This window comes from Genypterus blacodes, unplaced genomic scaffold (genome assembly GCF_046128005.1).
Source record: "Genypterus blacodes isolate CSIRO-AG114 ecotype Tasmania unplaced genomic scaffold, CSIRO-AGI_Gbla_v1 ptg000240l_1, whole genome shotgun sequence".
Taxonomy (NCBI): Eukaryota; Metazoa; Chordata; class Actinopteri; order Ophidiiformes; family Ophidiidae; genus Genypterus; species Genypterus blacodes.
Window position 1 is genome coordinate 800,649 of NW_027467038.1, and position 27,067 is coordinate 827,715.

Below are 27,067 nucleotides of genomic sequence, written 5' to 3' on the forward strand. Positions count from 1 at the left end.
GTCACAGGCTGGCAGCTAATCTAATTTAATTTCCGCAGCGAGAGGAAACAGTGAGTGGAAACTGCAAAAACGGAGGAAACAAGTCACAGCACTTCAGATATGGAAATCATAACAGATGAAGCAAACTGCAGCGACGCTCTGGTCTCCTCTGCCAGAGCGTTTTTTTATTATTATTAAAGAGTCAATGTGCAGCGGCTCAGTTCAAAAAACCTGCAGCTTTTCTGTTCTCTGATATGTAAACGCCGTCGTGGGTCAGAATCCCAGCGGCGGCGTCTCGGCTGGACTTCCTGTCGGCAGTCAGAGATCACAGAGTGGAGCCAGAGGAGCTTCACGTCCCAGATAGAGCAGCAGGAAGCAGGTTTGACCCTTTCATCTGTCAGAGCTCCTGCACGCAAGTTCATACTCACTTTACTTCTTCTTCTTCTGCTTCCTCTTCTAGTTGTCTGCCTGAGTGAGTCCAGCTGTGTGCCGCCATAGAGGAGACAGAGCAGCAGAGTCTATTTATATAGAGTAACCTGACGTATGTGTTAAAGGTGCTCCAAGCAGCAACAGTTGGTTCTCACCCAAAGAAGAAGGAAGCTGCAGATCGTGATGGCGTAGGAAAGGACTCAAAGGTAAAGAGTCCCAAGGTGCAGAAGAGGTAAAAAAAGTCCAGAACTCAAAATAACCTTGCAAAGATACAAACAAGAATCTGGAAGCAGCAAAAAAGGAGGGGAAGGACAGAAACGGGGAACAGGTGAAGGCAATCAGGGAGAATCAGGAGACACAAGGGCAGGAAGTGAAGTTAAGAGAAGGAAGGAAACAGGAAACAAGACGACACAGGATCCTGACATGCAAAGGTTCCGTGTCATCAGACTCAGAACATAGACATAGGAGACCTGGACCGAAAGCAGCAACCAGCCTCTTCCTCCTTCACCCCCCACCAGGCCTCCATCACTAAACTCTCTCTCATGTTTGGGTTGATGTCCTCACGATGAGTTCAGGGCCCCTCTCTCTGTACTGTGGTGCCGTGTGAACCGACCTGAAGGAGCCGGGTCGACGTCGCTGGCACACAAATGAGCCGGGGCGATCTGCGGATGGAGAAGAAGGAAATGAGAGGCGGCAGCGAACATCAGCTTCCTTTTCTTTGGGGGTGATTTGCACCCCCGCCGCCCGGCTTGTCTCCGACACAAAGACGGGCTAATTGGGAGTCTGGGAAAAAAAAACACAGAAAAAACAACAACAAATCCATTACCTGTGAACTGTAATTGAAAACAAAGCCCGGAGTTAATCGCTAATCATTAATCATCCCGGCCAGCCCGCAGCAATCTGTTTGCTTTATCGCTTTTTCATCTCAACAACTTCACGGGTGAATTTTAAAGCCTCGTGAACGGACGGAGGGATGAAGGAGCAGACAGAGGAGAGGAGCGAGGACATGAGGAGGGAACTAAACAATGAGGGAGATTGATTTATCTGTAATGAATTGTGGGGGTGGTGGGGCTGGGGTGTGTGTGTGTGTGTGTGATTTGTCGGCGTCACACTGTGGCCAAGTGTGTGAGTCGCTCTGAGGGGGTGAGAGGCGGCCGGGTGTTGTGCCGCTGATTGACAGCGCAGGTCGACATGAGAGAGACAATTTGCATTTTCATTACAGCGGGAGATTGAGTGTCTTCTCCTGTGTGATTTGGCACTCGACACACAAACGCACACATAAACACACACACACACACAAAAAGTCAACGACGCATACAAACACATGGTGATGTCACACCAAGGGGCTCGACCCCCAACGTCTCTGCGGCGCCTGAGTGACAGCTGTGCATGTGTGTGTGTGTGTGTGTGTGTGTGTGTGTGTGTGTGTGTGTGTGTGTGTGTGTGTGTGTGTGTGTGTGGCATTTGGAAATAAGCAAAAGAACTGAAATTGAGCAAAAGCGACAATGAAGAATTCAATTTTCTGGTAAAGTTCAGGCTCGTACACAAACTAAAGGTGCAATCCGCGATCTTCGTGTACACAAGAGAGAGGAGAGGTGAAGAAGAGTCAGGGTTATAATGTCTTCATCAGCTAGAGAGGACACAGAATCAGCAAAGTGGTCAGAAAAGAGAGACAGAGACGCCACAAACATTCAATCTGTGATTATTGGAGAAAAGGACAAGAGGTGTAAACAAGCCTGAGCAGTAGGAAAGGAGGGAAGAGAAGGAAAGGAACGATCTTGCAGGAGTACACCGCCTTTAATTCACTAGAATGTCCATTTAAGGCGGTCTGATGGGTTAAGCTGCACACACACACACACACACGTACGTACTGAACTTGCTGCATATGTCTTGGCCAGCATGGGTTTCAGTCCCGCCCCCCACCCTCCTAGCAGCTCCAGGGTGAGGCCTGTGATGTAAACAGATTTCCTGGATGGCGAGGCGACGCGGTGCTGCCTGTGGTTGCGAGCAGGAAACGTCCCAGTGGAGCTACGAGACATCAAAGACAGAAAAATAATAATATACTGTCACCTCTATGCAACAGCCAGCATGATGACACAGCCACACACACACACTCTCACACACACACACACACACACACACACACACACACACACACACACAGAGATGAGCTCTCTTCTCCTGCACTGTGCTTTGACAGCCTGCAGCCCTCACAGTGAAGGAGGAGTCATCTGAGCGCCATCGCTGAGGAACAACAAAGGCGAAAGCGCCTCGGGGGCCACCGAGGGCCCCGGCGCTGACACGGTGACTGACAGAGACGCTGTCCTACTCCGTGACAGCGCCGAGAAACGACACAGAGACGAGACGAGCTCCCCCAAAGCGTCCTCTCAGGGACATGGGGACGGCGTGATCGCTTCATTGTGATCCGGGCAAAAATGTTGTCTCACACTCGACAGGAAACACAGAGTGTGAGTGCAGGAGAGACGCAAATAAGAAAGCGAGGGGGAGAGAGAGAGAGAGAGAGTGTGTGTGTGTGTGTGTGTCTCGTTATTCTCTTCTTTGTCAGTTGCTGCAGTTGGTTTATTTTCACCTCTCGTCAGTGAACATAAATAAACTGGAATGAGTTTGTTTGAGTCATCAGGCGCACACACACACACACACAAACACACACACACACACACACACACACACACACACACACACACACACACACACACACACTCAGTGGTTCAATCCCTGGCTCCCCCGTGGAGGGAGCTGGATCCTGGACACGTTGTGGAGGGAGGAAGTAAAGCAGGAGTCGTGGTTTTTGGAGTCCAGTCAAGATGAAGCCTCTCATCTGTGTGTGTGTGTGTGTGTGTGTTTGTGTGTGTGTGTGAGAGGGTCCCAGAGCGTCCTCATGCTGTGACCTACTTGCTCCTCTTTGAAGTGGGCGTCCTGCTGAAAGTGACTCGTTTGGTTTCGTGTCCTGACAGGTTCCATCAAAGTGCCGTCGTCATGGCGTCCTGCAGCGAGGAGCCAGAACATCCGAGCCTCCTCAGAACCTCACAGGACATGAGAACAGAAGGAGCTGAGCAACACTTGGCTCGCCATGAAAGTTGTCCGTCTTCCTCCTCTGGTGTGTTTATATTTAACCCCCCGCTGCCCCCTGAGGTGACAGCTGGAGGAGCGATTGATCCGATCGGCTCTCCCGCCTTTGTAAAGCAGTAAAAGAAGAGGACATGCTGGGGCAAAATCAATAGAGGTGTGTGAAGGCGAGGAGGGCGAAGAGGCGAAGCTGAGAGTCAAACAGTGGAGGGAGGAAGAGGAAGAGAAGCAGGCAAACTCACGCCGTCATCGAACGTGAGTTTGCCTGGACATAGAGCTTGTTTACATGTGTGTAGGTTCTCGGTTCTCGATCGTCCTTGACCTCCTCGACCTCCTCAACCTTTAAATCCCGGCTGAGCTCGCCGCGGTGTGTGTGTGTGTGTGATGCCTCCAGTATCTAATCGTCTAGCAGGGCGGTGACAGAGGCCTAAACGGGACAAATGGGGCGAAGGCTGCGAGGAGGCAGTGATGTGTCAGCGCCTGCCGCCGCCCGTGAGAGGTCGGAGAGCCGGAGTGATTAAAGCCATGAATCAGCGGCGAGGGAGGCCCGAGGCCGCCAGCACCATCTCACACACCCGAGCAAGAGATATGAAGCACCGGGGCGGCCGCGCCAATCCTTCACCAACGCATATGTGTGTGTGTGTGAGAGAGAGAGAGAGAGAGAGAGAGAGATGTTGCAGTGCAGAGCCGTTGTCTTTCTGCTCTCTCTGTTGTTTACTCTGTATAAATGTTCACAGTTTCATTCTCATCCTTTCGCTGGCAGGAACCCGGAGTCGTAAATCCACAGAGCAGATCAGAGCAGAGAGCCGGCGTCGCTGTTTAAAGGAGAAGAAGAAGAAGAAGAAGAAGAAGAGTTTAAGCTCCGGCTGAACTCAACTTCAGGTTCTGAATCACAAAACTCCAAACCAAACTCAGTTTACTGCTGATGAGTTCAGAGTGTAAACATCGACTCTGCTCATAAAAGTGCTTTGTGTAAAATAAAACTCAAAATGTGTTTGCTTTTATGTTTCTGTATTGATTTAGTTGAGGATGCGGACGCTGACCTGCAAATAGAAAAATATATAGGATTTAATAAACAACATTGGAATTTACCAATAAAAGAAATGAAGGCCGTCCATTAGATGGCGCCGTCCTGAACTCAAGCCTGATTGGCCCAAGAAGTCTGACTTGAGTCATTTTGAATCTTTCTCCTCCAACAGCAGAGGAATCACACCTAAAGGGAATTCAATAAATAAATAAATAAATTGGAGATATAGAAAAGTTAGCAACCAGGTGACAGGAGAAACAAACGGCGGCGTGACAGGAAGTCCGTCCTCATCTCTGTCCTGCTCAAGTGAAGCGTCAATGCCAATATTAAGCTACATGAACTACATTTGATGAGGACACCAACAGGCTGCCGCGGCAACGACGGCAAAATACTTGTGTCCAAATTAATTGATACCACGGTGACAACAAAACCATTCACCGTCCTACAGGGACCAACAACCACAGCCGAGTGCGTCCGGTGTGTGTCCGGTGTGCGTCTGGTGTGGGTCTGTGTGTTCTCTGAGTCTAACACAGAGGAGGTTGTGTTCCTTGGACCACCTGCAGGTTATCTGACCCGCTGCAGGATGAAGACCCTCTGAACAGCAGGTGACTGACTCGGACTGAATCCACAGCTCCCTTCTATCCATCTGCTCGTGCCGCCTTGGAAGCCATATTTCATCCAAAGCGGAGGCAGAGTTTGATATTAAATGTGGGGTGTGTGTGTGTGTATCTGGCCGTTAAGCTGGACGACTTTTTAATTGACCCGGCAGAAGGGCTATAAAATCATTACTTTAAAGAGGCTGTTGAGGCGATGATGGAATGTATCGCAGGAGTTCTTCTGCCGGGCGCTCTGGACCGGGCCGTCATCAGTCAGCCGGCGGGCCTGTAGGTTTATTTGTGATGACGGGTCCGCGGGGACGGCGGATCAGAGATGCACTGAAAGCTGCGAACCTCCGAGCCAAGTCCGATTCAATTTAGCAGCACATCTCTATTTTTACTGCGCTCAAAGTCAAAGGCGACGACTCGGCGAAGCGTCTCTGAGGCGCCCCGGTGCCAAAACGCATGAAAAGTGGGTTTAACTTTGTGCCCAGCGCCGCACTTAGGAACATCAAAGTGGATAATTAGTTTGTGATGGAGCTGCAGGAACCATAATGTATCTGTGAAGACGTGTTAAGAACTAATTGGAACAAACGGTGTGAATCATTTTGGAGGGCAGCCATCGCCCGGCAAGGAGAGCATAGTGTGTGTGTGTCTGTGTGTGTGTGTTAAAACTATTCGAAAGTTGTAAGGAACTTCTGCTGGTTCTTTACGTGATATGTTCATATGTTCATATGTTCTAAGCATCACGTCACAGCGGCCAATCAGAATGAGAAGAGGTTCCCTGGACGGCGCCTTAAAGAGACGGCGCCTTAAAAAAAGCCTGTTTTCACTCCATGTGCACGGGGGGCCACCACAATATGAGAGTTGTCTGTTCAATTCCCCTCCTTCTGTTTCCTCCTCCTCCTTACTGCCTCCATTACCAGAGGCTTTTATTCTGAAAGAGCCTCTGAAAGCAGATCCTCATCCTGGGCCGTAGCTTCATCCATTTTACAGGCAAAACAGCTTTAAAAAGCCTCAACCAGCAGCAGCGTTATAGATACACATTCATTTTTTCAGACACGGTAATCAATATCGGCGTATAGGCACTGGATAAACCTGAACGGGGGAGAGAGAGAGAGAGAGAGAATTTGAAAGTAAGTGGGTGAGAAGAGAGACGCTCTGTCAAAACAGATCGATACCCAGATCCAAAAGGCGACACTGAGGAGTTCAAACTGCACTTTGTGTCTCTGAGAAGAATCCAAGTTTTATTAGAGTTTATTGACACCGGACTAATCTCTACACAGACGGGTGGGTCCGACTGAGCTTTAACGATCCTCTCCACATTTCTGTTCCACTCTGGCACACCGAAGGAAAGAAAGGAAGAAAGAAAGAAAGCTGCACCCTCTCTATCCTCAGGGGGGGAAGACTGAGGAGGGGGCCGGGGCAAAAACGTTTGAGAGACACAGAGAAATGGATTTTGTTCTGTGACCCCCGCTGTGCCCAGACGGCCTAGGCGCGCCGAAAAAGCACCGCCGACAACAACCTTTGTGTCCAAACGTCTCCTCTGGCACGAGAGAGACTTCACTGGAACGGCCCAAAGGTACTGAACGGCCCTGTGGGGTCGTTTGGGACGCGTTCATGGGAGGAAATTGCTGCTCTGCATGCACCAGGAGGGGAAACGGGCAGTAAACGCCTCTGCTTGATTCAATACCACAGAACAAGGAGAGGTCAGCGGCAGGGCTTCCTCTTTCTCCAGGATTCTAACCTCGTCCTTCCGTGGCGTGGATTGATTTCTACACATTTCTGAGCGCATGGAAACAATGACGGTCTCCCTCTGTACAGATGAGCTGTGAGCTTTACACAGCTGCGTGAGTGAAAACCTCATGGCAGGGCTTTCAACGGCGTCTGAGCGTACATTACACCAAACGCTAGCACAGCCGCTTCACACACGTTGCGTTAATTCTGCAGTCAAAGCCATTTTCGCCGCCTGGCCTGAGAAACTCACCTCCCACCTCAGCAGACACGCCGCATTCATCACCCACGCTCAGCCCACAGATGGAGGCGGCCAAAACAAAGATGAAACAATCAGCGGCGGGTGTCCTGTCTGTCTGCTCGCTCGTTCGCTCTCTCGCTCTCTCGCTCTCTCGCCCGCTCTCTCTGCTTGGCCGCCCATTAACCATTCACACCTAATGGCCCTGATATTTCAGACAATTTAAAGGGCCTCTCCTGGAGGAAGGACGGGGCGGCGGAGCGCGGCACAGAGCTAATTGAAGTCCGCTGACACCATTAGCCAACTGCCAACAGGCGAATAGCCGGCGGTGTAACGAGAAGCAGTGAGGGAGAGGAGGAGGAGGAGGAAGAGCAGCCCTCACTGCTGGGGAGGGATGACACAACTGTTTGAAAAGAGACTCACCTACAGGTGGTGAAGCAGAGAGGACGGATACAAGGACAGATATGATGAGAGAGAGGGGGGGGGGGGGGCGAGAGAGAGGGAGAGAGAAAAAGAGAGAGAGGGAGAGAGAAAGAGAGAGAGGGAGAGAGAGAGAGAGAAGGAGGGAGAGAGGGAGGGAGGGAGGGAGGGAGAGAGAGAGAGAGAGAGAGAGAGAGGGAGAGAGAGAGAGAGAGGGAGAGAGAGAGGGAGAGAGGGAGGGAGGGAGAGAGAGAGAGAGAGAGAGAGAGAGAGAGAGAGAGAGAGAGGGAGGGAGGGAGAGAGAGAGAGAGAGAAAGAAAGAGAGAGGGGGTGAGAGACAGAGAGAAAGAGAGGGAAAGAGAGAGAGAGAGAGAGGGAGAGAGGGAGAGAGAGAGAGAGAGTTCAGAAATCACACACACACACACACACACACACACACACACACACACACACACACACACACACACACACACACAGGTTTATCCTTTATAGACTGGAGGAGCCTCCTGCAAACAAGCCTGCTGGTCACTTCAGCAAAAGAACATAAAATCAGAAATTGAGACTAAAACTAAAGAAGCTGAGCTAAAGAGCTGCAGAGTGAAGAAGACGTGTTTGGATCCGTCACAACATCGGCCTCAACAAGAAGCCTTCAGCCCGCATCAAGCACCACTGAGTCATGGGGAGGAGGCTCGCTGTGTGTGTGTGTGTGTGTGTGTGTGTGTGTGTGTGTGTGTGTGTGTATTATATTCAAGCGATTATACAGGAATTGCTGTGGAAGTCAGCCGCCACCCTGACAGCGTTAAGAGTATTAAACTATTAAACCAACCTCAGCCCCGGATCATGAAGCAGGGCCGCTAACACGCTGATCCCACACACACACACATATATGCACACACACACACACGGCACTGCTGTCGATCTGATTTGGTCGCAAATGTCTTTATTTCCCTCTGGGCTGCGGCGCCATCACAGTGAGGCGAGGAGCGGAGCCATCAGGCTGAACGGGAAACACTCCACAAGATGTGCACCGTGTGTGTGTGTGTGTGTGTGTGTGAGAGAGAGAGAGTGAGAGGAAGAGGAGCCTATTGGGACCTATAGTGACTAATGGTGCTCTTGATTGACCGGGCGAAGGGAGGAGGAGAGGACAGAAAGAGAAGGAGGAAGGTGACAAGCCTGTCCGTCTCTCTGTCTGTCTCTCTCTCTGTATCTGTCTCTCTCTCCCTCTGTCTCTCTCTCTCTGTTTGTCTTCCTGATCACTCCAACATAATGAAACATAAGGCGTGTTTATGCATGCTTATCAGCAGTATCAGAGTGTGTGAGAGTGAGTGTGTGTATGTGTGTGTGTGTCAGTGGCTCTAATGAAGGCTACTTACTGTATAATGAGAGACGTGGTCAGATAATGGAGGAGGTGATTACTCCAGCGTGCAGCCGCCACTGGTTAAGAATGACATCATTGATCGGCCAGATGCAGTAGCACGACTGGCGCACATACACACACACACACACACACACACACGCACACACACACACACACACACAAAGACGGGACAGAAATCAACACCTAAAATAAACAGCTCGTCTGCCAGGCATCCAATCAAGGCTGACACATGAGAGACACACACACACACACACACACACACACACACACACACACACACACACACAAACACAAACACACACACACACACGCAATCTGTGTGTGTGTCAGTAGGAAGCGCTCCAGTTCAACGTTCGCACAGGGAGAAATGACACAGATTCTCAGAAGAGTCGTTTCCTGTTTTACGACCACATAAGGTGCGTTTGATTCTCCAGTCGAGGCTAATTTGGGAAAAGAACAAAGCTGCGTTTATTTTCAGAGTTTTTATGGATTTGGACTGAGCCGGTGTGAGAGGATCCATGTGTTTGCTTCATCGTTCCAAATAAGCAAAATGTTATCAATCAATCAAATGTGCTGAGGCCATTGGAAGGTTTCTGAGCCGTCTGTGTGTCTGTGTGTGTCTGTGTGTGTCTGTGTGTGTGAGGAGGATTTAATCTCTCCCTCCCTCCCTCTGTCCGTCCGTCCGTCCGTCCGTCCGTCCGCATGATTGTCTCTACCTCAGATTGATTTTCGATTGGTCCGTGCAGCTAGAAGACACGCAGCCGAAGATGTTCTGCCTCCATCTTAGATCCCAAGACTCCACTCAAAGAGACAGATTCTCATCCTCATCCTCCTGTGGATGTAGATTGAGAGGAAGATGTTTCTGACAGCACAGATACATAAAGCTTGCTCGCCACCGTGAGCGTCCACACACACCTTCCACACACACCTTCGCCCACAGCAACAATCAATACAATCAATACGCCGCATCGATTCCCTTTTAGAGAGCAGCTTGTGAGACGTTAGGATCTACTCTCGTTCTCACCTTGCACTGATTGTGAGCGGTTTCTTTACTTTAGCCAAGCTCACACAAACACACACACACACACACACACACACACGCACACATGTAAAATAACTCAAAAACTCCACCATTACCACACAAATGAACTCTCTGGCTTTCTATCCACACAAACACACACACACACACACACGAGGCAGCACCTCATTTCCACCACACACACACTCCTCCACCTTAAGTCCAAATCCCATTGACATTCTGTCATAAATCTCCCATTCAGCAGGCAAACAGGTGGAAACTCCACTTGTTAAATGCCAGCAGGCGTCCATACAGCACAGGTAATTATAGTCCCAGATCTGCCCTCCAGCGGGCCGCAGTGTGCATGTGTGTGTCAGTTTGAGTGTGTGTCAGAATGCGGGGTGTGTGTGTGTGTGTGTGTGTGAAGGCTTGGGCTTTAGTGTTTCATTAAAACAGAAGGCCTGGCGGAGCGCTGCTTCAATGCTGTGACTCTCCCTGGAGACGGCCCCCGCTTCCAAAGGCTCAATGCGGTCAATTTGCCAACCAGCGGCAGGGGGGGAGGATGGATGGAGGGATGGAGGGATGGAGGGATGGATGGATGGAGGGGTGAATGGAGAAAGGAGAGAGGGCCGCAGCCAGGATCGTGAAGCCTGGGTAACGGGATTAGTGACAGAAAACTCCACTTGTATAGAACTCCCCTCATGTTTGCCAGGCTGCTGAGGGACGTGGAGCAGAGTTAGAGGAGAAAGGAGGAGAGAGGGGAGAGGAGGATAGAAAGAGAGGGGCATAGAACAAGAAGAGGAGAAAGGAGGAGAAATGGGAGAGGAGGATAGAAAGAGAGGGGGATAGAACAAGAGGAGGAGAAAGGGGAGAGGAGGATAGAAAGAGAGGGGGATAGAACAAGAGGAGGAGAAAGGAGGAGAGAGGAGGATGAGGTGAAGAGCAGCTTGCCTCTGTCCTCTGTCCGCACGTGACGTCACTCAGCAGAGGTCAATCAGACGACTTTACCTTCAATTTCCCCGATTCATGTCTCACTCAGTGTGAGCGCTAGTGTCCCGGTTTGTGCCTCGTGAGTCAAAGTGTGAGCAGAGAAATCAGCAGGCTGTTCCATCACACGCCGGCTCGTTCCTCTGCTCACACACGCATCATTAGCTTAGCAAAGGGGCACAATGAGATGGCAGCGGATCAGTTTACACACACACACACACACACACACACACACACACACACACACACACACACACACACACAAGCCAAACTGTGACACACTGCTGGTGAGATGCTGCATTAGCCATTATTGCATGTTGATGTATATGATGCTGCCCAATGATCCTTGAAGTCCAGAGCAGCTGTTGTAGAGCATTAGTGTAACTCTAACCAATTAACAGAGTACAACATATTGCGGGAAAACGTTATTGACAGAAGTCCATTAAAAGCTCATTAGCTGTACAGTAGCAGCAGCAGATCTGTGGCGAAACAAACTGAGCCCGAGCGTTTTAGCTGAGCGGCTAATGGAGAATCACCAAAGCCTTCATCTCTGGCAGGAAGCTGAGAGGGCAGGCGGACGAGCTTCATCAGGGTAAGAGATCTAACTCCTTCTCTCGTACGGTAAATAAGGTTAATGTGCCTCGAGATGAGCCTGAAGTCTAAAAGTTATGATTCAAAATATGATTGGTTTCACCTAAGAGGACCAGAACCTTAAAGATCAGTCAGTAGGATCTGCATACTTTAACCTACAGACACCATTCAAACAGCAAACTCTTCACAATGTTCAGGACATTACTGCAATGTAGTTTGGTGTTCATATCTTTCCTATATCCTGACAATTTCAGCTGTAAAATCCCTATCAAACCCATTCAGATCCTTCCAGATGTCCTTCAGGCGCTTCATGGCTTCAGGTCCTCCTAACTTCTTCTCACTTTCAGGCACAGAAACCATTTAAACATGTTTCAGGCCTTCACACTTCACCAATCACAGCACAGCATTTTCTTCAGGACATTTCTAGTTCTTTGATGAAACTTTGCAGAAATGTAGAATCCAGCGATTTATAATTTATTCACATTTACAACTGACTGGTAGATTATTGTGATTTGTGTTAATAGAATATTGTTATGAAACTGGCCCTCATCCTATACTCCATAAGTGATAGTTTATAGCTTTCTACATGTTGTAATCACTCACTGACACACGTTTGGTGTGATAGATGCTTCAATACTGAAAGCTTTAGACATTTTGGCAACATTTGTAATCACTAATGACGCTTTTTCCCCATGGGATTTAAACGAGATGAATTGCGGAGTACAAAGGTTCAACCTGTGAAAGGAGGGAAGGGCACGGGGCCGGACCCCGCCGGCGGGTCAGCTGTCTGCTGTTCTTAAGAAAGGAAATGTTGATGTCTGCTGGACAATAGCTTTTTAATGGAGGAAGTGACTCAGCAGTGTAAATGGCACCGTTGATGCTCGCTGGCAAATGAAAGTGGTTGAGCAGACGTCAGCGTGATAACACACACACCAGGACAGAGACGGCCGTCGGACCGAAGAGGCAAGAGGTAAGAAGAGGATTCTTTTATAATGTGCAGCTTTTAGTTTATGTGGCGCTGTTGTGTAATTTACTAACATGGGCCTGACTGACAGCGGCAGCAGCCTGCTTATGTGTGTGTGTGTGTGTGTGTGTGTGAGGTCCAGCAGAGGAGAGGTAAGATAAGGAGATTGAAGATATCAGTCACACAAACAGAAGGTGAGAGGCATCTGCGTTAAGTTCCTCCACCTGCTGGATCTCCACCTGATGCTGCTGTTTCCATTGTGTGTTCTCTCTTTAAACCTTGGAACAGTGTGAAGGCATTATTCTTGCTCTTTAATCATAAACTTTTCTCTTATCTTTCTTTGTCTGCAAACTTCTATCGAGCCCCTGCAGCCGTGCGTAGGAACTTTCTGGACTGGATTAAAATGACATTTCTGTTGACTTTGTTTCGGCCTGAGCGGCCTCGGAGCTTCTCCCTTGACACCAAAGTAATACGGCTGAATGCCCTAAATTGGCTGCCAGAGCGCTGCACAGTTTCCAGCTTTAATATAAGTGTAATTTTAAAGTTGTATTCGGTCCAGGCCTGGTCCCTCGCCTTCCTTTCTATCCTTGTCATCAGCGAGAGTTCGAGGAGCCGGAAGTCTTCTAAATGGCATCATAACAAAAGGAACACACTGTACTTCATTTCCGCATCAGTGCTGGGAAAACATAGATCATAGCTGTAACTGACAGAGGAAACAGGAAACGTTCCCCCCTGAAGTATAAACACTAAACACTTCCTGATTGAAAAGTAGATTGCAGAGCGAGCAGGCAGTCGCAGAAACTGTGAGAGGAAAAGCAGGAGAGGTGGTAGGAAATCAGGTTAAAGTGACGGAAACAGCGAGGAACTCTCACACTCACAGAAGAATTCCTCACCGTTTCCTTCTCTACATTTAAAGATTGAATCTGACTGGTGGTCTGCATCGTCCTACATTACATTCAGGTGCGATACACGAGATAACTACAAGGATTAGATGTTTTAAACCTGAAGGATTTGAACACCAGTACATTTGCTTGTGTCACCTCAGTGTAGTTTGACAGAAATCTTCCTCGTCTGGATAGTTTGCAACATTTAAAGCAGCAAGTTTGGATGACTAGACAAACACACACACACACACACACACACACACGTCTAGTTTCCAAGTTTCAGCTCTGCAGCACACAAAACATTCAATATTCACGCTCCTTTCATCAAAATATTAGTTTTCATCAACTCCAGAGGAAAACATCTGCATCTTTGTTTTACTCCACACTTATATTCCTCAGCTTCTTTGACCTGTCTGACCTACAGTAGTTGGTGAAACATGTGAGGCACCTTAACTGAATTTGTGCCTGAACACTTAGCATAGTAGAGATAACACACACTTTAATGGGGTCACGACCCACTGAGATCTGATCACAACACAAACACAACCCAGATTAATACCAAAGCTCTTCACAGCCCAATGAGCTCCAAGAGGCTAAACGGTCTTGGAATTCAATTCTCCTTTTAAAATTCCACATGATTCTGTGTTATTAAAACACATTTGTTACTGCAAATTTAAATGTAATATCATAAATCAAACTAATTGAATACTGCCTCCAAAGCCTCATTAATACTGAATATACACGCATTCTCGAGTTTGAGGGCTTTTAAATCCGTTTCTGGCTTCTGTTTCCCCTCGACTGTCACAGGCACAGTTAACAACTTCCTCTGCTGGAGCCTGGAACCCAATAAACTCTTCCTGTCCTGTTACACTCTGCTGTGTGTGTGTGTGTGTGTGTGTGTGTGTGTGTGTGTGTGTGTAGTCTAAATGACAACTTGACCAGCCAGCGTTTGGCAATTGCTCCTGTCAAATCTCGATTTCAATGACCACAGCAGAGGCAGAGACTCAGAGACTCAGTCAGGTCTCTGAGACGCGACCTGCTGCTGACTGAAGCTTCTAATTCTACTTTTCATCAAATTTAGAGTCATTCATTCTACAACTCAAAAAGCTGCAAAATTCTTGACAAGACTACACAACTTATTTTGGGGAATGGAATTTTTCCTCTGTTTGTTTTGGTCAAGGCTCAGAATTGCGAGACGATCGTGAATGGAACATGATGGAACATTTTCTGTTGCCTCTTTCTTCTGTTCCCTCTAAGAATTAAGAAGAAGAACTCTTGAGAATCATTTCTAGAATCATTCTTAGTTACTTCTCCATACATTTTCCTGTGTGCTTTAATTTTAGAAGAGGGAACTTTTGCTGTGTTATGAAAATATTTCCCTTCCATTGTGCCAGCTTGGAGACTCCCTGCTTTGATGCGGCTGGAAACCCCTCACCTCCCGCTCCACTGCCAGGTCCTGGGAACAATGGGGGCAGACACCTTTAAGAACAGAGTGTGTGTGTATCGGGACGCATACTCAAACACTTGAGGGAAACAATAATTGGATTCCAATCAGTTTAGCTGCTTTTATTTATTTCCACCTATAGAAAAACACGGGCGGTTCATTCAAGTCTGCATCCTTCCTCTCATTCCCAACAAAAACGCTGTCCAACACTTTGGTTCCTCTGGGGTCGCTGTTAGAGGAAGACGTTATTGATGTTTGCCCCGGTGTTCTATAAGGCACTGATAATGGATGACTCTTCCTCAGGAGCGTCTCTCTCCTGGGGAAGGAGCTTAGGTGGAAGGGTGGCACTGATGGAGGCAGTCAAACGGCTCATTATGGGCTCGGTGCCTAATGGACAGACGTAGCGTTTATGAAGGGTAAAGCCTTTGTAGGAGACACGGGCGGAGGCTAATGACCCGACCGGCACTCCAGCAGCCACCCATCCCATCAGCATTTAGCTTCTTTCACTAACTTTTTTAAAGCTGTATTGCTTAAGTGAAGCTTAAACATCAGATTGAACATAATTTAGATTTTTGATACTGGAATTTGAGAATAATGCAGTTGTTTCTGCATGTGGGACGATTTCCTCTGACATAAGTGAGACAAAGTCAGAAACTAACACATAACTCTTTCTCTCCCTTCCGTCCTTCTCACACACTGGGACACACACACACACACACACACACACACACCCTCTCCCTCTCATCACTGCCACATTAAGGTCCCCGCCAGCACCCTGTAAACAAAAGCATAAATCACCACACGTATGCTTCTCCTCTGGCTGGCTGAAATTCATGGGTGTCGGCTCCTCTAAATCAGTGTAGATGAGCGCCTAGGGGAGGCGAGGAGGCCAATACACACCGTCCATGAATACCATCAGCGGCGAGGACGCTCCTATACATCCAGACACCGTCGATTCAGAGACAGATGGGCCTCAGGGTTGATCGGAGGCAGGGGGGAGAGAGAGAGAAAGAGAGAGAGAGGGAGTACCCAGAGCTGCCGCCAAGTGGGATAGAGAGATTGAGAGTATCAACTCATCATTTCTTCATTGTGGCATTGCTACTTTTACTTAAGTTACAGGGTTCTAAAGTACATAGTTGTTTCATCCACCACCAGATCTCCCTATTGGAGTATCATTTCCTCCTGTCATTGTTTGTGCTCAGTTGTTGAGCCTCTGCGTGGTTGCATATTTTTGCTTTCTAAGGATATTGTTGTGTTCTAAGCAAATTGTTGGGTTCTGAGCATACTGTTGGGTTCTGAACATATTGTTGGGTTCTGAGCATATTGTTGCGTTCTAAACACACTGCGTGTGCCGTGGTGTTTCCTTTTATACGCCATGGTTCATAAATCTCATTTGTCCTTATGATTATGTTGCGGCTGGGATGCAAACTGCCCTTGCTCAGTTGAAGGTGAGGCTTTATAGCTTAATTGAAGGAGGCCGTTCTGTAAACAGACATCAGCGCAGTCTTATTGTTAGATGAAAAATAATCAGTCAGACATGGATGGTTTGCGAGGGGGTGGAATGCACAAAGATCCCTGCGTGCTCCGACTGCAATTACCGTAATCATTTCCTTTTGATAATGAAGGAGAATACACCCACTTTAAATATCTGCTGTTGAAAACACTCGACTGGCTCTTCAGAGTGAAGTGGTCGTCTGAGTGTTGTTAACTGCACAGGGGGCCGAGGGGGGGGTGTGTGTTTTTTTTCGCAGAGGCGATTTGAAGCACATTTAATCATCCCATCATAAAACGTGTCAGAAGTTTCTATCTCATCCGGGAGTCGCAGCAGAACACAAAGACGTGCAAGCACACAAACGAGGCAAATCCTCCGCTAGCAAACACCGCCGCCACGTTTGCGCTACATTCACTAAGAAGGCAGGCGAGCCGATCCAGATTAGCCTCACAATTTCCGCAGAAACATGCCAGAGCTCCCCAGAGCTGCTTTCAGAGGGATAAACCCCCCCTCACCTCAAACATGTGAAAGCTGCTGACGACACCGCAGAGCTAACAGCGGCGTGTGGGACACGCGTGTTATCCGTTTACCGTCCAAACAAAGACAGCACGGATCCCTGAGATGGCCGCCTTCTCAGAGATTATACGCAATTTTCTGCCAAGGGATTGCAGCCATGAAGCGGTGATGACGTCATGCGGGAGCAGGGACACAGCTGGTGAAGCCAATTATAGCAAGAATATGACAGGATTATACAAAAATCTGTTTTTCTGCCAACCATTCGTCTATTAAATGTTGTCAGGATGTCACTAATGTATACAACCAACATAAATACAGGTCAGATCTCAAGTGATTACAGTAAATAAGAGGCCTGATGAGAGTTCCTGAGGAAACCTGGAGCATGGATGCATCATTTATGCAGACAATGTAATATTCCAAAGGATTTCGCACAAACAACCATGAATCTCCACCAACAGATTGTGGACTTGAGTGCAGAACAAGAGCAGGTAGAATCAAAACGTCTTCAGATGAAAGCAGGAGACTCATGCCAGAGAAAAATCAACAATGCCAGAGAAAGACAACAAACATGAAACAACATGAAATCAAACAATTGGAAGAAACGCTGGAACGCTCGATACAAGGAACAAAGAGGAAGTGGCACAGAGAGCAAAGGGGGGGAGAGAGGGTGCAAGATAAAGAGCAGGACGAGGACGAGGACGAGGACGATTCCATGTCCAATCTGCTCAGTGTCCAGAAATGTCAACATCCTACAGGCAGCTGCTTTACCAATGGAGACGATTGGGAAGCAGCCTGGTGAACTTTACCAAACTTGTGTTTCAGTTTGCCTCTGCAGCTCTCCAGCATGTTCACACCTGCATGAATACCTGCTGACAGATGGGAGATTACGGAGATTATAGTGAGATTAGACTCAAACATCTTCTAATTGAACTAGACTGCAGCCTTCCAGACAGTGATGACTCATGTTTAACTCTTCAGATGGATCTTTCAAGCGGCCTGTTCACAGAAGAGGATGAACCGATTACCCCCAATATAACAGAAGAAAGTGAAGTAATAATACAGAGGAAGTAAGAGTGAAGAAATTGTCCATTGATCCGGTGAGTTTTGTGCCTCTGAGGTGCAGTAACGTTGATGGATCGCCTGTCAAAACGGGGAGATTTAGAGACGTGCCAAGAGTTTGCACTTAACCTCTGCTTCTCCTTCTGCTCCGTCACTCATCTCAGCTTCCAACACTCTGCTCACCTTTTATAGGAAAGGTCAATTATTACTGCCAGGGAAGGAATGAATTATTCATAGTGTCAGCTCTCTCCTCAACCTACACTTTGCACTAAAAAAGATTTCAAAACATTGCAGAAACATCGAAGGAAGTTTAGATTTAGAGCCGGCAGAGCGGAGCGACGCGGACACGGATCGTTTTGGAGGAAGCTCGCAGTCCAGATCGCAGTCCGGAAAATCCAACTCATCCATCGATACAGTTTCATCAAAATCTTGAATTTTGAGAAATGCGCTTGACATAAGATTCTCATTGGCTCAAATCTCTAACACTGTGTAAGCGCTGTGTCTTCCTCGGCTTTGGTTTGGAGATGAGAGACACAGACGGACTCGGCGGGGGGTCGTCAGCCCGCCTGAACCAAAATGCTGACAAAGCGAAGGTTGTCTCGCACTGTTTCTGTTTGGTTGACAGATGCGGAATGCGACATGGGAATTCTGTTTGACCGAACTGAACAGGAAACAAATCAAACTGAGAATTGGCCGCTCGTCATCACGTGTTCCCTTTTACTGAGCTCCTAAATCCTGCTGTATTTGATTTCACAAGCGCTATGTGTGTTCAGTCCACAACTTCACTTCAAACCCATGAGCAAAGTTCATTTCTGTAATCTAATATTGGAGCCGCCCATAAACTTTCAAACCGACATTAAGCGTGTGATTGCAGACTTTATGGGCAGAGATTTGGGCCCCGGTGCTGCGTTTACGAGCTTCAACATCGGCTCGTAAACGTGATTCATCATTGGGGTGCGATGGAGATGTCCTCAAAGTTTCGGGGCTCAAAGAGAGGACGCAGACGAGCCGCGGCGGGAGGGAGGGAGGGAGGGAGGGAGGGAGGGAGGGAGGGAGTTATAGAGCCAAACACAGGAGTTATTAGCAGTAAACACGCGACACGTTGCTGCTCACTGAACGCTGGGAGAACAGGAATTACAGACGCTATCAAACGCCGCATGCTGACTCAGGCAGCACTGCATCCATACGTCCCAGTGTGTGTGTGTGTGTGTGTGTGTGTGTGTGTGTGTGTGTGTGTGTGTGTGTGTGTGTGTGTGTGTGTGTGTGTGTGTCAGAGGGTAGGGGGGGAACCTGCCTCCATATTCTTTGAGCAACTGATTTGAAGCTTTTAACAGTGTGAATAAATGTGTGTGTGCGACACAGAGAGCGAGAGAGAGCGAGAGAGAGAGAGAGAGAGAGAGAGAGAGAGAGAGAGAGAGAGAGAGAGAGAGAGAGAGAGAGAGAGAGAGAGAGAGAGAGAGACAGTCTCAGGTGTTATGGAGTGTGTATTTGACAGTTTAGTCTGTGTGTGATGTCAGTTTGCCGCCCTGTCTGCAGTGTGTTAATACAGATTCTAAGATTCTTCTGTGTTAGAGGTTCTCATCGTGTCGCCGTGCAGAGAATCAAAACATTCAGAATTCTGTCATAGTGGCAAACCGTTCAAAAATGTGATTAAGTGACCTCCCTCTACCTTTATCTTCCTCCGGATTTCAAAGCAATCCAAAAGCTCGATCCCCTCCTTAACCGTGAATACGGGTTCTCTTTACATACTCAAGCTCACCACAAGAGGGAGACCAACCAACGTTTCCTACCAGAGCACTTTGACCTGAGGGATCCCTGATGTTTGGTCCACAGAGTCAGAGTCATGTTGCAGTAAGTGCAGGGGAAGTACTAACGGCATTAATTCTGAGATAACGGGTTAGAAGACAATCTAATCGTCATTCTGTCTCTCTGTCTCTCTGTCTCTCTGTCTCTCTGTCTCTCTGCCTCTCTGCCTCTCTGTCTCTCTGCCTCTCTGTCTCTCTGTCTCTCTGTCTCTGTCTCTCTGTCTCTCTGTCTCTGTCGTTCCTGTATACATGGAAATTCCTTCCCTAACAAGCTACTTCTAAAACTTGTTCATTTTACTGGTATAGAGTAGAAACACTGTATAGTACACACACACACACACACACACACACACACACACACACACACACACACACACACACACACACACACACACACACACACACACACACACATAGACTCAAGAGACTAAATCTAAACTACACAATCATTGCCCTGCAGAAATCCACTGAGGCGGTGCGGTGACAGTGGGAGAAAATTGGCTCAATTTGATTTGAGTGGTGAGTCACACACACAGCAGCCACTCCAGAGCACAGGGACGCTTTTCCTCCTCAAACGGCTTCGCCTCTTTGCCCGAGAAACAAATGGTGTGAAACGTCCTCACCTCGTCCTTGTTCTCCTGCTCCTCCTCCTCACAGTAGAGAGGGCAGCAATCGATCGCATCCCGCCGTATGTTAGTAATTGAGATTACGGCTTGTAAAGACAATTCTGAGCAGCTAAGACTTCTGCCTGAGAGCTTATTAATGTGATGAGAGCCACATTCCACAGATGCTGGTGGAGGCGGTGTGTTTCGGTGGCGGTGACCAGCAGGCTTGCATTAAGCTTTATGAGCATAAGAGGCTTGGATGGGTTCCGGCCCCTCAGGGTGTCGTGTAATCTCCTAATTTCACCAACCACCCACCGCCAGAGATATGAAGCTCTCACCCTACAGCTACAACATCCACCTGACTAATCACTATAGCAACGGATCCAAAGTCAGCTGGTGTTTCCTGAGCGTTAGAGTTACGCTTAAACGTTATTTAATGGATGTTAAAGGGCTTCGGAGGTTTACTGGTTGGAGATCAGGGGCAGAGTCGCAGATAAAACTAAGCATTATGGGTAATCTGGTCCCCACAGCAATTAAGTTGAGGATCGAGCGTGACGCCGGAAAACTAAGCTGCAGCAGTGCAGGCTGGGAGCTCCAAACTGTGTGTGTGTGTGTGTGTGTGTCACTGTCAATGACACATTCAGCTGAGAGTGTGAAATCAACCACGGCAGCACTCAGTGTGTGTTGTATACCTGTGTGTGTGTGTGTGTGTGTGTGTGTGTGTGTGTGTGTGTGTGTGTGTGTGTGTGTGTGTGTGTGTGGGTGTGTGTGTGTGTGTGTGTGTATGTGTGTGTGTGTGTGTGTGTGTGTGTGTGTGTGTGTGTGTGTGTGTGTACATTTGTCTAACAGAGTAAAATAAAGCATGGCAGCACTGAGTGTGTATGTCAGAGTGAGAGGTGGTGTGTGTGTGTGTGTGTGTGTGTGTGTGTGTGTGTGTGTGTGTAACCAATGGTTTGAAAATACAACTTCTTTATTCTACAGCACATACAGGAAATAGAATACTACATCTATAGATGTAAACATAAAAGGATTCCCTCTAACTTCATGGAGCTTTTAGAGACGTTTTCACGTGGATCCATAGAAATCTGTCACATTAATTTCCCCCGAGGTTGAAAAATAACATCAGCATATAGCGTCTAGTGTAAAAACGTCTAATTTTTTTTTATCTCATTCATTTGAGTAGAGAATTTTGTCAATTCAATGAAGAGTAGAAGTGCAGAAACAACAGAGATTTAACTTTGACACACTTCATCACCTCAGAGAGAGTGAAGGTGTGATGAATCATTAGAGGTGAGACAGAAACACAGGGAGAGAGACATGAGACAGGTTATAGATGATCTATCCACAGCTGTATAAGTGGAGGGGCTAAGATAAGATGGACGTCGCGATTGATCAGAAGACGAGTGATCGATGGCGGTTTAGATGAGAGTCAAGCTCTGGAGCACGCATGAGCACACACACACACACACACACACACACACACACACACACACAGGTAAAGCTGTTGGCACAGAACCCTCACGACTCTCTGCTCTGATCTGGTTAGACGTGTTGGAGCTCGTCAGTGGAACTCAATCCCGTGCCCACACTTAACAGTTTAGTTTTGTGTTCTGGTCTGCATTCCTCTCACTCAGGTGTCGCCCACACACTGTACACACTGCAAACCTGCTTTTAATGTTCATACACAGCTATTGATAGCATTGAAGTAGCATTCCTTTTGTTACATCCCAGCACTTGAAGGATGACCTGGAGAACATGAGGGGAGCAGGTTTGTCTCTGTGCCACCTCCTGCTCCTCATATCACCTGTGGCTGATCTAAAGTGAATGACTTCCTGTCGCTCGTGTCTCTCGTTGTCACTGTGACAGCGGGTGACATAACGTCTCACTTCTGCCAGCAGACAGCAGAGGCACCCGATCAGATGGAGGCATCACACAGGTCAGCAAAGCAATAAAGGCAGCGGCGGCCTTCTCTGTGCGACCGACACGAGACTATCTGCCATCACAGCAATCATGTTGAGGGTGGACTGAGCGTCTTTCTGTGATGTAAGGAGCGCGTCAGAGAGAGACGGCGGCTCCAGACCAGTGGATGACCTTTAACGGGAAGCACACAGACCTCACTGGGGCGAACAGACTCATGTTGTCCGGCTTTATCTGATAAACACGCATGGAGACTTTGGCCAACAGGACGCTGCATATACCACATGAAACACAAACTTCCCCCTTCAAAACTTTACGTCCATCAAAAATAAGCTTCCATGGAAGGCCACAGAAGATTTCCCAACCGCATGAATCACATTACTTTCACTCACTATTTCCCCATTTGATGCAATGTGCAGGCATTTGACCAACCAGAGTCCTGAACATCTGTGAACTTGATCCCTGCAGCGTCACATTCTTTCATTTCTTTTGTATTATTTCAATACCCTGGCTCAGGTTAGCAAACATTGGGTCACGTGATTTCTTGCCAGTCGAGACAGCTCCAGTTTCCAGTTCGTTCGTTCGTGTGTGTGTGTGTGTGTGTGTGTGTGTGTGTGTGTGTGTGTGTGTGTGCTTGTGTTATTTACAACGATCTCAATTTGCCACGGTTATAACAGATTCCCAAAAATGACTAATGAGGGTTACAGCACAGCACAGTGTGTGTCCTCATGTCAGTGTGAGCGGGGCTTTGTGTCCGGGCTGCTGGAGTTACAACAATACGGAAGAGTGGCAGTGAGCTCATGGTAGGAATCAGTGTGAGAGTCCAACATCCCAGTGAACTGAAGAAGCAGTGCACTTTCCCACTGCATCAAAGGCAGCCACACAAAGTCGCCACTTATCCAGTTTCTAAATGCTGCCTGAAAAGACTTTCAATCTCTTTCTGTTTCATTCTGTCTCTCCCTCTCTCTCGCACGCACACACACACACACACACACACACACACACACACACACACACACACACACACACACACACACACTCACATCTCTCTCCCCTCTCCTTGTCATTCAGGTTCCAAGACACTCCCTCTCCAGCGTGAAATCGCCAAGGTCTTTCTTCCTTCATGTGCGGTAATCATTAACACACAGGGAACTATCTGAAGAAGGAAACACAATCTACAAGGAACGGCAGACACTCGACACCAGCTGAGGAGAAGCTGCAGTTTGAGGTCAGTCCCTTTCTATGAACCGTGGTGTCGCTTCGTAACTTTGAGGACAGAGATCTCAGCTTGCTTGAGCCTGATCTTGAGTTTTCTTGCTCCCTATGTTTCAGTCATATGGAAGAAGATCTATGATGGGGGTCAATCCACAACACACAGTTCTCTTGTTTATAATAAACACTTTCATTCTGACCACAGAAGGTGCGTATGACAATTCTAAACTCGCACACACACGTTCTTCTACTTGGTTTTGTACATTGGGTTTGATTTGATGAAAGTCACATCTGAGCATGCAAGTGAAAGTACGTCTGTTGCACAAGAGCCGTTCATGTCTGAGCCTGTCAATGTAAAGTGGAACTCTGACTGCTGTGCTATGAAATCAATGAACTCTGGTTTGTGATCTGTTTGCTCAGGGTTGGTAACACTACATGTGAGTCCGGTGATCACTGCAGAGTGCGGCGGGCAGATCACTCTGACCTGCAACGCCTCCTCCGATCGAGGAGGACTGCTGATCAAACATCTCGGCTGGATCAAAAATGACAAGCGCTTGTGTGACGTGAACGGGCACGGAAACATCACAGAGCACCGTAGTCACACACCGAGTAACTTTCGTTGTGAATATGAGCATGGGAAGTTGTCCCTCATCTTTGCATCTGTGCAGCCAGTGGAGGTTGGATTGTTCATGTGCAAACTGCACTCCAACCATGGCATGAAGCATCAACACACAAAGGTGGACTTACAAGGTCAGAGTTCACAGCCCTTTTTCATAAACCTATTCAGACATAATTGGGTTAATTCATTTGTATAACAGGTCAGATATTCATGAAACAATCAACCTGTGTCAGTCTGATTGTAAATTTCCGCAGTAAGAAATCTGCATTTTTTTGAATTTCTAGCAATTTCAACAGGAGGATTTCTGCATCATCTTTAGGGAACTAAATGAGCACTGTGTAAAGATGTAAAGTATAAGATGTTCATTTACTGACACAATACTTGATAAATTGTGTCTCTGCCCCTCAGGGTGTTGCGGGAAAAAAGGCCCCAACTGCACCTTCACTGAAGTCTACCCAGATGCAGACGTCCATTGGTTCCTTGGCTCTAAGAACATCACAGGAGGGTCGCCGGAGAGCAACACCGCAAAAAACATGGGGGAAAACGGATGGATAACCGTCCACAGTTATCTGCTGAAAGGAGATCCAAAGGAGCCCTACAACTGCTCCCTGTGGTGCCCCACGTCTGCTAAGTACATCACATCAGATTTGCTTACAGTAAGAAACACTGAAGCTGTTAAAAGTGGAACGACAGCACAAAGAGCAGGGAAGACATTTTGGTTCATCTCAGTGCTGCTTGCTGTCATGATGAAGTAATGGATGTGATTGTTACCGTGGACTACGGGCTGGGTATTGATTCCCTGAAACCCAAAAGAGGTACTGAAACATTTCCTCAAATATGAACAGTGCTATCAGATGAGCGAATCATGCTGCACAGTCCAAAGGTTCATTCTTCTTTGAGTATCTTGGCTGAAGTAAACACGGAAATAACACACTGTTAAGCGGTGATAACAGGCCAGCCCATAATCATTAAGCTGTATAAAAATGGCTTGGGTGTTTCAATGGTGAGTCATGCATGAGGGAGCGCGCCATATTGGTTTCATTAGACAATTTCAGACACACACACACGCACACACTCATCCACACACACTCTGCTGCCAATTGGTTCAATTTAGCCTTGAGATGTAAGCCTGTAACAGATGATCTTCAAAAACAAGAGAAGAAAAAGCAATATCTGGTTGTGTGTGTGTGTGTGTGTGTGTGTGTGTGTGTGTGTGTGTTCCATCCATCTATCCGCTAAAACGACTGTCCGTGCATTGTGGGTGGGTGCTGCCCCCTAGTGAATAAGATAGGGATTGCTTCCAGACTTCTTCATTTACTTGTGTTTACTTGAGAGTCTTCTGAATGTATTTCATAACTCTAAGTCAGATTCTATTGTTATTGAACTCAACGCACGCCAAGTCATTGATTCACCACGGTTTATTGTCCTTATTACGTTATTATGTTCCATTTAATGTTGACTTGTGAAAGTGTGAATATTTTTTGCCAAACGAGCGTGGATGGACAAATCAAGAGTGGATGATGGGAGAATGATTTGGTGTTATTTTTGTGTTTTTTTTTTTTTTACCTTAACATTTTTGTAAATATTTTAGTGTTTCTGGAATTTTTTATTGACTTGTTGAAAAGTTTTACAATTAACAGTTAACGTCAAAATTTAGTGAGTTGATTTTCTGGATTTGTTTTTGTTTTCATAAAATAATTTTAGAGAATCATTTAATTGAAAAATGTGGTTGTAGAAATTGCTATAATTTGACTTAAATGTGATCAGCACATTGTGCAGCAGAGCGACTCAGGTCATCTCTCCTCTCTGTCATCAGCTGTGTCGTCTCCTCACAGCTTAATAAGGCTAAAGGCGCCTGTGACACCTGAGAGCCTCTTCAGCTCACAATGCCTCTGACTGATGCTGCTGCTGCTGCTGCTGCTGCTGCTGCTGCTGTCACTGAATCACTGGCAGCAGGTTGAGCTTTTAGCAAGAGGCTGCTGAGCCGGAGAGCCCAGGTCACCTTGACTGTTGCAGCACACATCGCCGCACTCAGACACACACCTGATATATATACAGGTACACACACACACACACACACACACACACACACACACACACACACACACACACACACACACACACCACCCAGGTTGAAAACCTGAACATAAGCTGTAATTTTGTAATTTTGGGAAATACTACTACTGATTATTGCTTTGGGAGAACTGAAGCTGAATTTTTTAAATGACTTATTTTCAGTGATGTTGAGTACTTTGATTCGACAATCAATAAATAATGGCACTGATGTAAAAGGAAGTGAAACTCACATGAATCAAGCGTAAGTGTGAGGACGTCTGGGAGACATTTGAATCACCACTGAGCTGAGATCATTGTGGTCAAAGACTCTGGGCTGACGTCTGATGAAAAGGGAAGCGTTCAAAGGAAAACCCAACTTTTGTTCATTTACATCCTGCTTTTATAATTTCCTGTATTTCTAAGCGACAAATGTTCCTGAAGTGATTTCTTGTCATTGTGACTGTTCAAAGAGAAATTGAGAAAAATGTATTCATGAAAATAAAAACTATTGTGACCTGAGATTGTTTTTCTTGTGTGGTATCTTCACATGTTTATGTTCTCACAATTAAGGGCCGTTTTAAGTCCCACAGACATGAATATGAAGTTCTTTAACTGCATCCTTCACCGGAACTGAGAGACTGGAGTGATGCAAAGCAGCACTCCACTGTTATTCCTCCTCTACTGCATGAATGAACCCACCAAGGATGTAGCCTCCATGTTCAGCCATGTAACATTAAACGTAACAACAATGTCTCACCACAAGAGAGCGCTGATGACACACAAAACATTCAACCTGTGGAAGATTCCAGATTCCAAACGGTTCAGTGTGTTGATGGTGAACTGCTGCTGCAGGGTTCAAACAGGCAACATGATCATTTTGCACTGAATAAAAAGGTTTTGCTTGATAATGCTGGCAGCAGGATTGTTGGCGTAAAGGACGATGCGTTCAGGTGTCCAGACACAAGGGAAGACAACAGAGCACAGATGAGTACAGAGATGGTTGTGTGTTCT

At 47.2% G+C, this 27,067-nt stretch overlaps 1 protein-coding gene across 1 annotated transcript; it reads left to right on the forward strand.

The window, feature by feature from the left end:
- Nucleotides 1–23,321: 23,321 nt before the first annotated feature.
- On the forward strand, nucleotides 23,322–26,573 carry LOC143016724 (uncharacterized). The gene is made up of 4 exons (XM_076171190.1): nucleotides 23,322–23,398; nucleotides 23,503–23,590; nucleotides 23,803–24,132; nucleotides 24,410–26,573. The coding sequence occupies exons 2-4, from the start codon at nucleotides 23,521–23,523 to the stop codon at nucleotides 24,754–24,756; spliced, it is 747 nt and encodes a 248-aa protein (XP_076027305.1). The 5' UTR covers nucleotides 23,322–23,398; nucleotides 23,503–23,520; the 3' UTR covers nucleotides 24,757–26,573.
- Nucleotides 26,574–27,067: the final 494 nt, after the last annotated feature.

What these genes read in the sequence shown, in the direction of transcription:
- LOC143016724 (XM_076171190.1), top strand. Translation starts at nt 23,521, where the DNA reads ATGATGGGGGTCAATCCACAACACACAGTTCTCTTGTTTATAATAAAC. An exon ending in TTTCATTCTGACCACAGAAG is followed by an intron (nt 23,591 to 23,802) that starts GTGCGTATGACA and finishes CTGTTTGCTCAG; the next exon opens with GGTTGGTAACACTACATGTG. An exon ending in CACAAAGGTGGACTTACAAG is followed by an intron (nt 24,133 to 24,409) that starts GTCAGAGTTCAC and finishes TCTGCCCCTCAG; the next exon opens with GGTGTTGCGGGAAAAAAGGC.